This window comes from Acartia tonsa, chromosome 11 (genome assembly GCF_053477335.1).
Source record: "Acartia tonsa isolate MP-2025a chromosome 11, ASM5347733v1, whole genome shotgun sequence".
NCBI lineage: Eukaryota > Metazoa > Arthropoda > Copepoda > Calanoida > Acartiidae > Acartia > Acartia tonsa.
This window is the reverse complement of record NC_137270.1, coordinates 4,178,733-4,194,871: the sequence shown is the minus strand read 5'-3', so window position 1 is coordinate 4,194,871 and position 16,139 is coordinate 4,178,733. Positions and strand designations below refer to the sequence as shown.

Sequence of the window (16,139 nt, the reverse complement as noted above, 5' to 3'; positions counted from 1 at the left end):
TAGTAAGGTTTAATGCTATTTTAGTATTAGTTAACAAAAGGCCCAATACCCAATCCTCCTTCTTTAAAATTTAGAATTTACCTTAAACATTTTTTATAGGGGCGCTGTCATTACAACTGTTATACCTACCTGCTATGACTCATACACATACTACACACACCCACACACACACACGTACCCACACACACACACACCCCAGGACGGAATTAATACCATAAAAAAACCTAGTTTTTACCACTTTTATGGTAAAATTTTACCAGCCTATACGATTTAAAAGCTGGTAAAATTTTACCGTAATCGTGGTAAAAACACTTTTGGTGGTACTCTGTGACGCTTTTTACCAGCGATTTTTACCACAATTATCGGTAAAATTTTACCAGATTTCCGGTAAAATATTACCATTTTAGGACGCAAATTTATACCAGATTTTGACCAATTTTTACCACTTTTTTGGTAAAATTTACCGCAAATTTCTGTAAGATTTTACCGAAAAAGTGGTAAAACTGTTCAACACCTGGTAATATTTTTGCCCTAAACTGGTAAAATTTTACCAGAAATAGGGTAAATATGGTAAAAATTTACCAATAATTGTGGTAAAAACGGGTGGTAAAAATCACGAGAAAGTGGTAAAAAACGACCTTAATTATAGAAAAACCTCGCTTGTACACAAATCGCAAAAATAAAAAAAAAATTGTTTTCATTATTATCTTTATTGATTGAAACACTTAAACATATTTTTTTACATAATGATTTACATAGGTACGATAGCGCGATACTATATAGGTATATATTCACAGAAATTTTCTTAATTAGTCTATAATTCTAGACGTGGTTTAAATGACCAAATATTACATAGTTTTACAGATAATATAACTGCATGTTTAATCGGTTTAAGCTGAGAAATTAACACAAATATACATAGGTTTTAATTGCTGAGATCTGGATTCTAATTGTACTTTATACTAGAACATTTTTATACACAAGAAAAATATATTACGAAGTTACTTTCCATTATTAAATTTTCAAAAATTTGCTATATAGGAATAGCGGTTTCAAATATAATATTATATGAATATTCTCATTGTCAGAACAAAACTGTCAAAACTGTCATATAGATTAATGTACGTACAAATTAAAGGTGGTTAAACATATTTTTGACTCAAGATATCTTGATATATATCACTTTTTTATCACAAATAGTTTATATATGATCTGACTGGAAGGACTATTATACATCAGCTTACTTTTGTCCTTCTTTTCTTTCCTTCTGCCTCTTGTGAAAGAAGACGCGGCAGTCTGGACACAAATAGGTGCATTCGATGAGTCTTGTGTTTGTTGGCAGCTCGCTTCGGGGATTGCGTCCATGGGCGCAGGTCTTGATTTTCCCCGGTGTTGCAGTTCTTTTGCGCCTACTCAGTTTTGATGCTGGCGGGATTGTAGGAGGGGGTGGTTCAAACATCTCCTGCTCATCATCTGACACCCGATACACTGAAATTAAAATATTTTTTAAAATTATATTTTTTTACAAAAAAATACTTCAATTTTACAATAGTTTTTTTTTCTAGCCTAACCTAACCTAGTGTATTAATAGAAAGAGTAATATTTCTAGTTTTAGCCTAGCCTAGCCTAGCCTAGCCTAGCCTAGCCTAGCCTAGCCTATTCTAACCTAACCTAACCTAACCTAACCTAACCTAACCTAACCTAACCTAACCTAACCTAACCTAACCTAACCTAACCTAACCTAGTGTAATAATACAATGTATTACGGCATTTTCTTAGTGCCTAGTACAGAAATGTTTCACTATATGCTTTGGGCACAGTCGCTAGTATAAATATTGTACTATACCTGGGCTTTTTGGTCCTGGATTCTTTATGTTCTCATAAATTATATCAAAATCCGGTTTGTCTTCCATCCTGAAATTAAACAATCTATACTACAAAGTAAAACGATTTTTGTTTGTATGTAGCGAAGGATCTTGTTAACCGCTGAACCGATCGGGTTCTTCTCATAGGTACCGGCAAGGGAAGGGAGTGGCAAAAGAAACTTTAAGGATATACTTCATATTAGAGGGTTTAGCGTACAGAAAAATCATTTACAACACAGTCGCCAGGATAAAGTAGTAAAAACAATTTTTAAAAAATCTTACTTTGCTGGTGTTTCCATAACAGTGACTTCCTTAACCTCGTTCTCATCCGAATTTTCTGGAGAGCCAGCTGCAGCTGTTTTGTTCCTGAATTAAACAATATATATATAATAATCTATTTAAATTAAGTAGTTAACTTTTTGGTTCCACATTTACCCCTTCCACCTTACCCAGCTAGAGGCGTACTTGCTAGTACTCGCTTTTAATAAATAAAGGAACACGTTGAATTTGTCTTTACAGAAAAATCATTTACAACACTGTCGCCCGGATAAAGTATGAAAAAATAATATTAAAAGAAATATCTTACTTTGCTTCTCCTTCCATAACAGAGGCTTGTCCGACCTTCTGGTCATCCTTTTGTGCCGCCGGACATTTCTCGGATTGCTCCCTGAATTAAGCAATCATATTATTATTAAATAGTAAACTTTTTATGGTCCACATTTACCACTCCCACCTTACCCCTAGAGGCATACTTGCTATAGTTTTGTAATATATAAAGGTGAATTTGTCTGTACCGAAAAATCATTTACAACACAGTCGCCCGGATAAAGTATGAAAAAAGATTATTAAAAGAAACTAGTGGCTACGCCCCTAGAAACCTCTAGGGGCACTTAAGGTTGGAAGGGGAAAAATCAACATCTTCCCATTTTCAATTTCAGTTTCAGAAGAGTAAAAATATTTTTTGGGGGAGGGGGTGAAGACACCCTGCACAAAAATAGTTTAAAACCTTTCCAGGACCTATAAGAAGCTTCACTTTAAAGGAGAACAATATCGGTTTAGCGGTTATCCTTCGGGACAGACAAAAAACGCTTACTACTTTATATAATAGGATATCTTACTTTGCTTCTCCTTCCATAACAGAGGCTTGTCCGACCTTCTGGTCATCCTGGTCATCCTTTTGTGCCGCCGGACATTTCTCGGATTGCTCCCTGAATTAAGCAATCATATTATTATTAAATAGTTACCTTTTTATGGTCCACATTTACCACTCCCACCTTACCCCTAGAGGCATACTTGCTAGTTTTGTAATATATAAAGGTGAATTTTTCTGTACCGAAAAATCATTTACAACACAGTCGCCCGGATAAAGTATGAAAAAAGATTATTAAAAGAAACTAGTGGCTACGCCCCTAGAAACCTCTAGGGGCACTTAAGGTTGGAAGGGGAAAAATCAACATCTTCCCATTTTCAATTTCAGTTTCAGAAGAGTAAAAATATTTTTTGGGGGAGGGGGTGAAGACACCCTGCACAAAAATAGTTTAAAACCTTTCCAGGACCTATAAGAAGCTTCACTTTAAAGGAGAACAATATCGGTTTAGCGGTTATCCTTCGGGACAGACAAAAAACGCTTACTACTTTATATAATAGGATATCTTACTTTGCTTCTCCTTCCATAACAGAGGCTTGTCCGACCTTCTGGTCATCCTTTTGTGCCGCCGGACATTTCTCGGATTGCTCCCTGAATTAAGCAATCATATTATTATTAAATAGTAAACTTTTTATGGTCCACATTTACCACTCCCACCTTACCCCTAGAGGCATACTTGCTAGTTTTGTAATATATAAAGGTGAATTTGTCTGTACCGAAAAATCATTTACAACACAGTCGCCCGGATAAAGTATGAAAAAAGATTATTAAAAGAAACTAGTGGCTACGCCCCTAGAAACCTCTAGGGGCACTTAAGGTTGGAAGGGGAAAAATCAACATCTTCCCATTTTCAATTTCAGTTTCAGAAGAGTAAAAATATTTTTGGGGGAGGGGGTGAAGACACCCTGCACAAAAATAGTTTAAAACCTTTCCAGGACCTATAAGAAGCTTCACTTTAAAGGAGAACAATATCGGTTTAGCGGTTATCCTTCGGGACAGACAAAAAACGCTTACTACTTTATATAATAGGATATCTTACTTTGCTTCTCCTTCCATAACAGAGGCTTGTCCGACCTTCTGGTCATCCTTTTGTGCCGCCGGACATTTCTCGGATTGCTCCCTGAATTAAGCAATCATATTATTATTAAATAGTAAACTTTTTATGGTCCACATTTACCACTCCCACCTTACCCCTAGAGGCATACTTGCTAGTTTTGTAATATATAAAGGTGAATTTGTCTGTACCGAAAAATCATTTACAACACAGTCGCCCGGATAAAGTATGAAAAAAGATTATTAAAAGAAACTAGTGGCTACGCCCCTAGAAACCTCTAGGGGCACTTAAGGTTGGAAGGGGAAAAATCAACATCTTCCCATTTTCAATTTCAGTTTCAGAAGAGTAAAAATATTTTTGGGGGAGGGGGTGAAGACACCCTGCACAAAAATAGTTTAAAACCTTTCCAGGACCTATAAGAAGCTTCACTTTAAAGGAGAACAATATCGGTTTAGCGGTTATCCTTCGGGACAGACAAAAAACGCTTACTACTTTATATAATAGGATATCTTACTTTGCTTCTCCTTCCATAACAGAGGCTTGTCCGACCTTCTGGTCATCCTTTTGTGCCGCCGGACATCTCTTGGATTGCTCCCTGAATTAAGCAATCATATTATAATTAAATAGTAAACTTTTTTTTGGTCCACATTTACCCCTCCCACCTTACCCCTAGAGGCATACTTGCTAGTTTTGTAATATATAAAGGTGAATTTGTCTGTACCGAAAAATCATTTACAACACAGTCGCCCGGATTAAATACCAAAAAAAGAAGTGAAAAAAATTTCTTACTTTGTTTGTGTTTCCAAACAAGCGATCTCCTCTTCCAAAGAAGCAATTTTTTGCTTTGCTGCCCCAAGGTCTTGTTTTATTTTCTGCATTGTCTCCCATCCATCGTCGTCCCTGAAAAATAAAAAAAAATAATACTAAAGTAACAGGATGTCCGTGTTTATGTACCGAAGGATCTCGATAACCACTGAACAGATCGGGTTCTTCTCATAGGTACCGGCAAGGGAAGGGAGTGGCAAAAGAAACTTTAGAGATATACTTCATATTAGAGGGTTTAGCGTAGCTGCTAATTTGAAATATCAGGGGTGTATATCCTATATGGGATCCCCTGTTCAGGTGGTGGGGGGAAAATAACTAAAATATGTGTGGTAGGACCAAAAATTTTAGTTCTTTCAATATTTCTCCATTTCCGTCCCTACTTGGTGAGATAAAAATAGGTGGGAAAAAAATACAAAATTTTGTACCACGGGAACAAAATAAATCTTGTGCGTAATGTACACCCCTGAATGAAACTATAATTATTCGCCATAACAATAATGTTTATCCTACTCTTTTCAATCCGGCTACTACCACCTTCCGAACAGAAATAGAATGGTAACAAAAATAAATAAACTTACGTAGTGCAATCCAAAGTTAGGTTCAAATCTTCTGTATCAGACGATTTAGGAGGGGTATCAGGCAGGTCAGCCAGCTTAGCAGGCAGCTCAGGCTCAGACACACTCATTTCGTTCTTCTCTTTTTCGCTATCACTGAAATATATAAATATATATTATATATCCCAGGTAATCGGACCTTTGCCCAAAGAAGTAATTACCAAAAAATCTGTAATATGTATTTATGTAATTATGTTGTGATGGATTGTCGAATCCGATTCGATGAATGGTTACCAAAATATAGCTAGGGACGGACGGACGGACAGACAGACAGACAGACATCATTCTACTTCGTTTTATACATATTAAAATATTACTCACCCACTTGTGGTTTCTGGCTTCTGTTCTTCGTGCTGTTCGTCTCTCTCTAAGTCGGCTGCTGCTGTGGCTGACATGGACATGTCGGACATTCTATATTAAATTTGAAAAGAAACAAATTATCACTGGTAATTATAAATTTTCATGAATAAATGTCCAAAAAACTGACGTAGGGAATTTTAATATAATAGGGTCCAGCAAGATCACATATTGGTATATCTTATATTGTAAACAAGTATATAGACAAATTTCATTTACAAAAAGTTAATACAAATTTGAAACGTTCTCTTTTTTAATTACAGCACATAAACATTACGGATTTTACCATGGAAATCTACCACCGTATTAATTAAAACATTCCCTACGATAACTGTCATATATATAATATTTATATACAAAATTAAACAAATATATAAAATTAACAAAAGCTAGTTGTGAATACTTTTTTTCCTTAGTTTAGGGGGTAAACTACAACTGCTATATACTGAATTACAAAAAATGCGACAGATTATACAACAAAAAATTTTCAGTTTAAGCTCTTAACTTTAAGCTCATTAAACTTAATTGGTGGAAAGGGGTAGTTTCACAAAATGCATTTGAACTTAATTTTGTGAATTGCATATTTTTCTTTGTTAAGATGGTAAAAGTACGTGGTAGAAAATTTAACTTTCTTCAAATTTATGCCATATAAATAGAGTTTAAACACATTTAAACAGGTTCAAATATACGGTTCACTAAATTAACTTCAAATGCATTTTGGGAAACTACTCCTTTCTAGATATTATAAAAAAAAGTTGAAGATGAAACTTATGAAATAAAAAAAAATTACATATAAATATATATATACGTAAAGTCCTGGAATTATTGGGATTGACTGGGAGCTATCAGGTCTTCGTCTTGTTCTTCGTCTTGTTCTTCGTCTTGTTCTTCGTCTTGTACTTCGTTTTCAGACGAAAGTTCCGACGAATAATACTTGTCTCCATTCTGCCAGGGATGTATATTCTACATGGTTCGGATGTGTAATATTTTTTCCAAGTCTGCACAGGGATGTATATTATATTTCATTAAATATAAATAGATGGAGGTAAGAAAAAAAGGTAATAATTAAGAAAACTGAAAACATTTGTAAATTTTAAAAATTTTTAGCCGTGGACAAACAATATTTCTTGTGCAGAATATACACCCCTTTCCCGAATCAGCTGTAATGTAGCTGCCAAAGATACTGTAATTGTTTATGTTCTGAGAACATTGTTGAGAACTTGCTCTCTGTGGTGGTCTGGAGCTTGATCTTTTCTTCTTCTCTAACTCTTCATCTTCAGGCCTGATTCCCTGTTCCCACAATCTTTGCTTCTTCATGTTGGCCTTTACTCGTTTGTTGGCATCTCTTCTTGTCCGAGTCTCACCACGCTGGCCGAAATCGGGCAAATGTGTATTTGTTCTGTTCAACATTTGCTGCATCCTAATTTGGTTAGGTTGCTCACTGAGTTGACTATTACTACAACCTGGCTCTGGACTGAGTTGACTATAACTACAACCTGGTTCTGGGTTTACGTCTTCATCAGGATTTGATGTGCCTGCGCAACTTTCAGCATATTCCCGGCTTTCATTTTGTGCTCTGCTCGTGCTTGCTCTGCTCTGGTTTCTGTACAACACCGCATCAATTTGATTCCCAGATGGAAATGTTGTTTGTTTTCTGGGACGTTTAGCAACTTCTTTGGTAGGCTTTGGCTTTTGGGCCACTTTTGCTTTTGGCCTGCGTTCATCTTCTTCTTCTTCACTACTACTACTACTGCCAGTTCCAGTGTCTGGGTCTGATTGATGACCTTGATCTGTATCATCACTTTCTGGTGCTTCTTCTTTGATGTCAGAAATTAATTCACCTTCTTCTTCATCTTTTTTCCACTTTGCTTTTTCTCCTACAAAGAAATAAAAAATGTTAAAGCAAATGTACATAATTGTAGCTTCAATATTATTTCCATACCTATATGAACATTAGTTACTATTAATCAGATTCAAATGAAAACAAGCAATATTTTTTACCCTATATTTATATGCCAATCAAAGATAAAAGGGGGAATTTTGCATTGGAAGTTGCTTTATAGGGGTACAATATGGAACTGTGAAGAAACGGCGTCGCCACCGCCGAGAACCGCCAATAAAAGCCCCAAAAAAATTAGGCTGGTTTTAGTTTTGGTTTCAAAAAGTGTCACTTTCGCCCACCCCCCCCCCCCCCCATTTATTACATTAAGACCTGTAACTTACCGTCAATGTTGATGAGTTCTAAAATTTCCCTTTGGTTGTGTATAGAAACATTTGAGCCTACTGCAACAACCTCATAATGACCCGTGTGGTTTTCAATTATAATGGCAAGTTTGGGTAATATTATTCCACATGGATGTATCCGAATTTCCTTACTTGCATTGCCGTCATTCTTGCCCTCAATGTCCTCAACCTCCAAAATTTCGTCACTCTCGTTTCCGTCATCTTCGTTATCCACCTCGAATGATGGTTCATTTGAGTCCAGCTGTAAACTTCTCTTGGTTTTTGCTTCGGCTTCCAATGCGGTTTGCCTTCGCTCCCGGTTCTTCTTTGGAATGATCGGCACATCATCTAAATAATTATTATAGTCATTATTTCAAATAGTATAAATGTTACCCAACCCCCCCCCCCCCCCCCCTCCAAGGAAATAGCTTAAAATCACCGCAGGACCAATACACAGAAGAGTAGAATCCGATCTCCAGGACACAATTAATACCATAAAAAACCTAGTTTTTACCACTTTTATGGTAAAATTTTACCAGCCTATACGATTTAAAAGGTGGTAAAATTTTACCGTAACCTCGATCGATTCAGTGGTTACTGAGATCTTAAGCTTCTGACGGCCGGACAGACATTAAGCTACTTAGTATTATAGATAGCGGCTGCGCCCATACAAATTTTAGCCTAAAACCCTGTCAGGGCCTGTACGAAGTTTCCCTTAAAACAAAATTAATCCACAGGGTTTTTATCTAAGACTACTTCTCAACTAAAATATTAATAAACTTAAATTTAGGTGATACAGTTCCTACGTTTTTCAAACTATAAATAACAATACCTTCGGCATCCTCATCATTCTCATCACTGCTGCTTTCCTCCACGACACTTGTTGCCTTTCCAGTCACCTGTCTCTCGTTACTGTTGCCTGTAAATAATTAATTTATACATTAATTTTATACGTTTCCAAACAAAAAGCAAGTACTGAAAACATTTTTTCCACCCCCCCACCCCCCCTACTTGGTGGAAAAAAAATTTTAAAAGGAAATGTGTTGTAGGAGGGATAGAATAAATAAATCATAGAGTTCTTTAAATATTTTTCAATTTTCCCCCTACTTGGTGAAAAAAAACTAGGGGGGGGGGGAAGAAAAATTTAAAAAAAATTAGTAGCAGAGGAAAAAAAATCTTGTGCAGTATATACACAATACGAGGAAAGATAAAACTTATAAATAATAATTAATGTTCAACAAATATGTACCTGTGATTGAATTATTTCGTCCATAAAATTCTTTCTGTCTTTGCAGTGGTGGAAAGTTTGGTGGTGGTTCATCATCTTGCATTGGCACTGTATCATCAAGATTTCCCACATTTTGGCCCTCATCGTCTGTTTCACAAATAATTATCTTCTTCGACTTTTTCGAGCCCTTTCCATGCTTCTTCCTTTTGGAGCTTGTGATGTTTTCAAATACATTTACTTTGGGTTTATTATTGGACTGGCTGTTGACAATTGGATCTTCATATAACCTACGTGGCTTTACTGGTTGCTTTACTGGTTCTGGAGTTACTGCTGGATTCTCCGCGGGTGGTATGCGTAACTCATTCCCAATCTGATCATCATTTGAATTCATTTCAACGTCGTCGCCTCCGTCATCAATTACAAGCTCCTCACCATTGTTGCTTTCTTCATCAGCAATGTTTTCCATACCATTTTCTTCAACAGCATTGCCTTCAGCATCATTGTCTTCAACAGCATTGCCTCCACCATGATTGCCTTCACCATCATTGTCTTCACCATCAGTGGATTCATCAGCAGTGGAATCATCAGCAGTGGAATCATCAGCAGTGGAATCATCAGCAGTGGATTCATCAGCAGTGGTGTTCATTCTTCCGATCTTTATATTTCTGGAAATTTTTGTTGCTTTCTCACTGGCATTGTGAATCTTTGTCTGTTCTTCACTCATTTCTGGTTTCAAATTTATTGTGGCGTACGTATAATACATTACAGCTCTTGCTATAACCTTCTTATCACTATGGACTGTCTTGAAAAATTGCTTGGATTTCTTTGCATTCCCAATGTCTGCATAATTTTTGATCTGAAATGTAGTACTCGACCTGTCATTGTTTCTTTTCAAGTAAATCTGGTTCTTTCCTTGAACTTCGTGGGGTAAGCAACCCATTGAGTGGGCACCTAACATGTAGTAAAATTTCTTGTCTTCGGCTGTAACACCTGGTGTTGAAGTTGTGATTGTCTTCGGTTTAATACGCCGCTTAATTCTTTGTATCTCTGCAGGGGCCAGATACAATTCACACATCTGTAAGGCTGATCGTTTCTGTGGCTTTTCCTTCTTGTCTTTCTTGTCTTTCTTGTCTTTCTTGTCTTTCTTGCCTTTCTTATTGCTTGTCTCCTTGCTTGGCTTGAGTTCAAAAACCTGTTCGAACTTGTAGAGGGGGGTTGACAATGCGCGTTCTTGTTTTCGCGTTACCAGCCCTCGAAATAACCTCCAGCAGACAGGATCATCATTAGCAATCATATAATCTTCGGCCCTCTTCATATTTTCACAAAAACCAGTCGCGTCCTTTTTAAAAGTGTGTTCGAAATTGCGCTTGAACCTAGATAAAAAAAGGGTTTATATCAAAACAGTCTCAATATATAACATATAACATATATCAAGAAAAGATGAACTAAAAGTCTTGCCACATAAAAAAATACATGGTACAAAATTGAAATTCTTTGAAACATATGCCATAGAAATGTAGTTTAACAATTTAACAAGAATACAATATGCAGTTAACATTTCGTGAAACTACTTTTTTAACTAAAGAACATTGAAATGCATTTTGTGAAACTACCACTTTCACATTTAATAGACGCGGAATAGATGCGATAAATAATTGAATTACCTACAAGCTTGTATGTGGTTCCTCACTAGAAAAAGGTCGCTTGAAGACACATAGGTTCCTGTTCTCCACAAATTTGGTGGGATAGCTTCATGTAGGTACGTCTCGTTAAGCACTAACTTACAATGATCCAAGAAACGTTCCACTGAAATAATAATGAAATTTTCAATTAACTATGCATAGGTACATGTTTATTATTGTACCAGGGGTGTATATTCTGCACAAGATTTATTTTCACAAATAAAATATATATATAAAAAGATTATTGTACATGGTCACCTGCTAGCAAGAATAGCAATGCCCCTTTTATTCGGTTTATTTCTCTTGCCCCCACCTCCCTTCTCCCTGTTTTAAACGTTTTCTCATCATGTCAAATTTACAAAATAATATTTACTTACCAGTTTCGTCATCAATAAGTTCCGGAGCAGTCCAAAAGGCAGCGGTGATGCGGGCGTCAAAGGTGAACTGCTCGAACACGACATATAGGAAGGTTATGATGTCTCGGCATACTTTCAGTAAGGTTTGCCAGCCTTTATCCACTTTCAGTGAGTCATCGAAATTTTGGATGAAAAAGACAATTTCTTCTCTTCGCATATAACCATCTTTTTCCAAGGGGTCATGGTTCTGTATTCTTTCTTTGTAAAATTCTGGTGAGAAAATACGGTCCACGACAACATCCTGATTCTCACTAGGCCCTTTATTCGCCTCCTCCTCATCAAGCTCATCCACATTGGTCAGTCTTCTTAGATCAGTCACCAAGGTTTCCACTATTTTTCCGGTTTTCTTCATTTCTGTTGTCAGGGTTACAGTATTTTCAGCCATATCTCTTGATACACTGTCTTGCAGGTCTTTGATTTCATTCTTCACTAATTCATGGTTTGTGGACGTTTTGTTTACCAAGTTTCTGATGGACGCATTAATGGGCTCTATTTGATTTTTCATGTGTGAGGTCAAGAAAGTACGTAGCTGCTGAAATTGGTTCTGAATTTGGTTCATAACGGCCCCGGTGAACAAATCCTTAAAATTAAACATATTAAACCACATATTTTCAAGTCTTGGTATTTTAAAAACTACGTGGTAGAAAAGAAGACTATCCACAAACAAGAGCAAGTGATCCTAAGCATCTTCCATCATTTTTGGACTTTGACAAACAAAAAAACTTGGTAAAATTTGACCAACTTTTTGGTAAAAATTGACAAGGTAAATTTTTAGGCTAAGTCCAGATTTTTGGACTTTGACCAAAAAATCAACTTGGTAAAATTTGACCAACTTGTTTGTAAAAATTTACAAGGTAAATTTTTATTGGTCAATGTTTACCAAAAATTTAGTCAAATCTTACAAGTTATTTTTTCCAGGCTAAGTCGATATATATCCTAAATAATTGTAATTTGTATCCTCTGGATGACAAAATGAAATAAAAATAATACCTCGCTTTCTTCCATCTCACCAGAAGGGCCAGATGATCCCTGGGGTCGTGATGACTGGGACTGGGGTCGTGATGATGTTGCAGGAGGAACTACAACTCTCGCGGTCCGTTGACTCGCGGAGGGGTGCCGTGCCCGTGGAGATGGAGGTGGGGTAATATTTATTGGCCTTATTGGAGATGTTGTGGTTCTAGTTGTGTTCTAAAAATAATATAGATAATTATTGTAAAGCATTACTTACCGAGGATTATAGTTTTAAACAACACCGGCATTATCCTAATTTTTTTCTTCTATTTTTTAAAACTTTACCCTCCCCCCCCCCCTCTCCCGACAAAATGACTGTGTTAGGTTAGGCTAGGTTAAGTTATATGGTTAGAGGGACCCAATTTGTTCAACGGTTAACGAGATTTGTTGGTACAAACCCACAAACAGACATCATGTTAGTAAGTTTAGTTTAACAACAAAACACCAACAAACCAAAAACCGATAACAATAAAACTTAAAATCCTACCTTTGCTGTTGTACCTTTGCCACCTCCAGTAGATTTGTTGCTTCCAGGTTTGGCACTTGCAGCTTTGGCACTTCCACCTCTGGCACTTCCATTAGGTTTGCCACCTCCAGTAGGCTTGTTGTTCTAAAGCAAGAAATAATTGTTGTATTTACAATGCATAATAAGATATTAGATAGCAGTGGCTACGCCCCTAGAATTTTAATTACTAATATCAAATGTTAAACCCACTGTGGAAAATTAATAAATAATTATACTTGGTCAATAATCTTTTGTGGTCTGTTAAGCATGAACCGATAAGGTTTTCCTTTCGATCCGGTAACATGCGAATTTATAAGTTTTAAGAGCGAAGGGTAGCAGCAATTTGTACAATAGTAAATTAGGCCTTAAATATAATTTTTACCTTTACAGAACTAGCACTCTTTCCAGTCCTCGTCATTTTGGGATCTAGCTTGGTCAATTGCCAGTCGAAATTACGCTGTTGTATCCAGGTCGTTGGCATGGGCAATTTGCATAGTTTTAAATCTGAAATGTGTAGACAGAAATTAAAATTTTATGTAAAATTAAATTAAATTGCAAACATGTACTCTTTCAAATTACAGACTAGACTTATAACACTTTAACTTCATACCCATCGATGGCCAAAAAGGTAGGGTTTTGCTAAATTAAGTTGACATGCCTTTTTTAAAATTAGCTATAAAAAATAATTTTAATGAAAAAAATATTTTAAAGTACATTTCACATAAATTCCAAATAAAGAGGGAAGGGCCTTCAGTTGAATTTTACAACATTTTACATACATATTATAACAAAAGGGGGGGGGGGGGGGAAGTGACACTTTTTGAAACCAAAACTAAAAGTCAAAGGAACTGAACTAAAGAAACAGTTACAGATCTGTCATTTTGCATGGCAGTTGTTTTATAAGGGTACAATATGGAACTTTTAGTTTTGGTTTCAAAAAGTGTCATTTCCCCCCCCCCCTTTCTCTGCTTTCAATGTACAAAATTAAATTCCGATAGGAATTACGATGGAGACATCTTGATGCAACAGGTGTACGGAGATATGTGCTACTCTGTACTTCAGTAGGTTGGAGGCTAGTTGTGTTGGAGGATGGCTATAGTCTTCGGGATCGTCAGTCTTGCCTACTCCTAATACCAGGGGTGTATATTTTCAGTGTTTAAAACCATAAAACTTAATTCATATTTCCTAGACCCCCCCTTTACCACACTCTCCTCCTGGCATGATAAGAGAATTACAAATAAATTGTGGTAGGTTAAAAAGGAATTAGATGAAATGTATAGTTCATGAAATATTTCTATACAACAATTAATCATGTGCAAAATATACACCCCTACCTATTATTCTGGAATCTTCAGGAAAGGTGTATGCCGGAAAAAATGTCCTCACTTTGTGGACCAACCATACTGTTTTATCACGACGGCAGTCTGGGACAAAGTAGAGGTCTTGGCAGTCTGTATAGAATTGATTACTTTCGAACTTTCGTTTGTTGGCATTCCTTTTTCCCCTGACAGCCAGCTTTTCATTTATGTACGGTTTCACTGTGTGAAATATCAACAATCTAAATATGTCATTTATGTCATTAATGGCTGTTAAACGGAAAGGTATGTTGCTGGTGAAATCGTTATAGCTTAAGTGTTTGATCAGCAATACACGGAAAGAAAGTTATGTTACATTTTTAAAAATTACATTAAAATTTGTAAAGAGTGGGGGGGGGGGGGGAGAAGTGACACTTCTTGAAACCAAAACTAAAAGTCAAAGGAACTCAACTAAAAAAAAATAGTATTACCTGTTTGAAACCTCTTTAAGGCCAAAATTATATCCTCGGATGTAAGTTGATATCACATGATTGGCACTTTCGAAAGCATAACAACTGAACGCCATGGATGGTCCAAATCGGCGGACATGTTCCGGCATATGGTAAAGCATGTGAGTATTGTAACTCAAGCACGATTCGCCGTACATCTCCGCCAATTTTGAGTTCAGGACCATTATCATGGTCTTGAGCTCAGCCACACGTTCAGTTGTTATATGCTCTTCGAGACTGCGCAATATGTGGAATAAAAACTTGCATATCAGACGTTGTTCATCTTTAAGATTTGCCAACTGGAAAAAAAAAACATTGTAATAATTTAAGGTAAAACTAGCTCTTTCGCCCCTAGCCTCTAGGGGCTTCGCCCTATATACTTATTGGAAGTCCACCCTCCTCAATAGAAATATATATATAATATAGCACACGTGCGCAAATTTAAAAAGAATGTTATTGCTATACAATATAATGAAACTGAAATAAGCTTTAAATTCTAAAAAGATTATAATATGGTAAAAACCTACCTCTGCATAAAATATCATATGGTAGAAGCCCAGTACTTTGAATTCAGAACTTTTCAAATTGAGGGCTAGCTTCTTCTCTGTCAGGCGCATGATGGACGTACGGGGAACGCGATCAAAATCGCCAACAAGCTTCAATTGATCGTTGATTTCATCTATAATTGGAGTTACTGCAGTTCATGGTAAAATATGGGTGATAAGGAGAAAATTTTCAAAATTTAAGTTCTTTAAACTTTTCAAACTAACACTCTTTTAAGCGGCATAACAAGGCGTACAAATAATGTGTAATAGACATAAATCTAAAAATGCAGAATTTTATCGCAGTGCCGTCATTTCTTTAGTCAAATGCAGTACATCCCTGTAATTCTCTCCATTTGAACTAAGTCTTCTTCTTATTCCAATTCTGGATAACTATTACGTCCTTTCTTCAGGTACGTCATCACTTTCTTTACATAGCCCAGGTGCAACGCGTGCATCGGATCACTGGGGGTATCTTGTATTAAATCCAAGCTCGGGTCAAGGTCAGAAAAACTGGTTTTCATGTTCTGATTATTTTCCTCTAACTTGCGGAATTTCTCGTCAGACCTCGGCGTACCCATATTTTGACTGTCACTGGGGTAAAATACATTCATTGATTCGAACAATACCAAGTTCTTTTGACGGAGATAAGTCTGTGAAAAAGCCATCCCTGGAAGGTCACAGTGTGGGCATCCATTTTTTGATCCATGGCCAAGAATGCCGAATACATCGGCTCTGGCAACGGCATCGTGGATGATGGTTCTACATTGAAAGGTATGTCCAGGTAATCCTTCTTGAATTAGTTTGTTGATGAATCGGGTAACATTATCCAGAAAGTTGTAACTGTAGGGACGCCTCCTCGTCTT

General features: G+C 36.6%; 4 protein-coding genes across 4 annotated transcripts; all 4 read right to left on the bottom strand.

Moving 5' to 3' along the window:
• Positions 1-691: 691 nt before the first annotated feature.
• Positions 692-3,066, bottom strand: LOC145331828 (uncharacterized). The gene is made up of 3 exons (XM_080176674.1): positions 2,148-3,066; positions 1,847-1,914; positions 692-1,488 (listed from the first exon to the last, which is right to left on the bottom strand). The coding sequence occupies exons 1-3, from the start codon at positions 2,162-2,164 to the stop codon at positions 1,241-1,243; spliced, it is 333 nt and encodes a 110-aa protein (XP_080032800.1). The 5' UTR covers positions 2,165-3,066; the 3' UTR covers positions 692-1,240.
• A 91-nt stretch (positions 3,067-3,157) lies between these two features.
• On the bottom strand, positions 3,158-5,664 carry LOC145332141 (uncharacterized). Its single transcript, XM_080177085.1, has 3 exons — positions 5,470-5,664; positions 4,856-4,966; positions 3,158-4,661 (listed from the first exon to the last, which is right to left on the bottom strand). Exons 1-3 carry the CDS (start codon positions 5,574-5,576, stop codon positions 4,577-4,579), a joined length of 303 nt encoding a protein of 100 aa, XP_080033211.1. The 5' UTR covers positions 5,577-5,664; the 3' UTR covers positions 3,158-4,576.
• Positions 5,665-10,969: 5,305 nt separating this feature from the next.
• On the bottom strand, positions 10,970-13,108 carry LOC145332092 (uncharacterized). Its single transcript, XM_080177025.1, has 2 exons — positions 11,373-13,108; positions 10,970-11,119 (listed from the first exon to the last, which is right to left on the bottom strand). Exons 1-2 carry the CDS (start codon positions 12,016-12,018, stop codon positions 10,974-10,976), a joined length of 792 nt encoding a protein of 263 aa, XP_080033151.1. The 5' UTR covers positions 12,019-13,108; the 3' UTR covers positions 10,970-10,973.
• A 4-nt stretch (positions 13,109-13,112) lies between these two features.
• On the bottom strand, positions 13,113-15,528 carry LOC145332093 (uncharacterized). The gene is made up of 4 exons (XM_080177026.1): positions 15,259-15,528; positions 14,714-15,030; positions 14,262-14,485; positions 13,113-14,054 (listed from the first exon to the last, which is right to left on the bottom strand). The coding sequence occupies exons 1-4, from the start codon at positions 15,346-15,348 to the stop codon at positions 13,912-13,914; spliced, it is 774 nt and encodes a 257-aa protein (XP_080033152.1). The 5' UTR covers positions 15,349-15,528; the 3' UTR covers positions 13,113-13,911.
• Positions 15,529-16,139: the final 611 nt, after the last annotated feature.

Excerpts from the sequence above, each read along its gene's own strand:
- LOC145331828 (XM_080176674.1), bottom strand. Across the intron at positions 1,489-1,846 it reads TCCAGGACCAAAAAGCCCAG|TGTATCGGGTGTCAGATGAT; the intron begins GTATAGTACAAT and ends TTTTAATTTCAG.
- LOC145332141 (XM_080177085.1), bottom strand. The coding sequence starts at position 5,576 with ATGAGTGTGTCTGAGCCTGAGCTGCCTGCTAAGCTGGCTGACCTGCCT. Across the intron at positions 4,967-5,469 it reads CTAACTTTGGATTGCACTAC|GGACGACGATGGATGGGAGA; the intron begins GTAAGTTTATTT and ends TTTATTTTTCAG. Across the intron at positions 4,662-4,855 it reads TGTTTGGAAACACAAACAAA|GGAGCAATCCAAGAGATGTC; the intron begins GTAAGAAATTTT and ends TGCTTAATTCAG.
- LOC145332092 (XM_080177025.1), bottom strand. The coding sequence starts at position 12,018 with ATGTGGTTTAATATGTTTAATTTTAAGGATTTGTTCACCGGGGCCGTT. Across the intron at positions 11,120-11,372 it reads ACTTATTGATGACGAAACTG|TGGAACGTTTCTTGGATCAT; the intron begins GTAAGTAAATAT and ends TTATTATTTCAG.
- LOC145332093 (XM_080177026.1), bottom strand. The coding sequence starts at position 15,348 with ATGCGCCTGACAGAGAAGAAGCTAGCCCTCAATTTGAAAAGTTCTGAA. Across the intron at positions 15,031-15,258 it reads ATATGATATTTTATGCAGAG|TTGGCAAATCTTAAAGATGA; the intron begins GTAGGTTTTTAC and ends TTTTTTTTCCAG. Across the intron at positions 14,486-14,713 it reads CTTAAAGAGGTTTCAAACAG|ATTGTTGATATTTCACACAG; the intron begins GTAATACTATTT and ends TGACATATTTAG.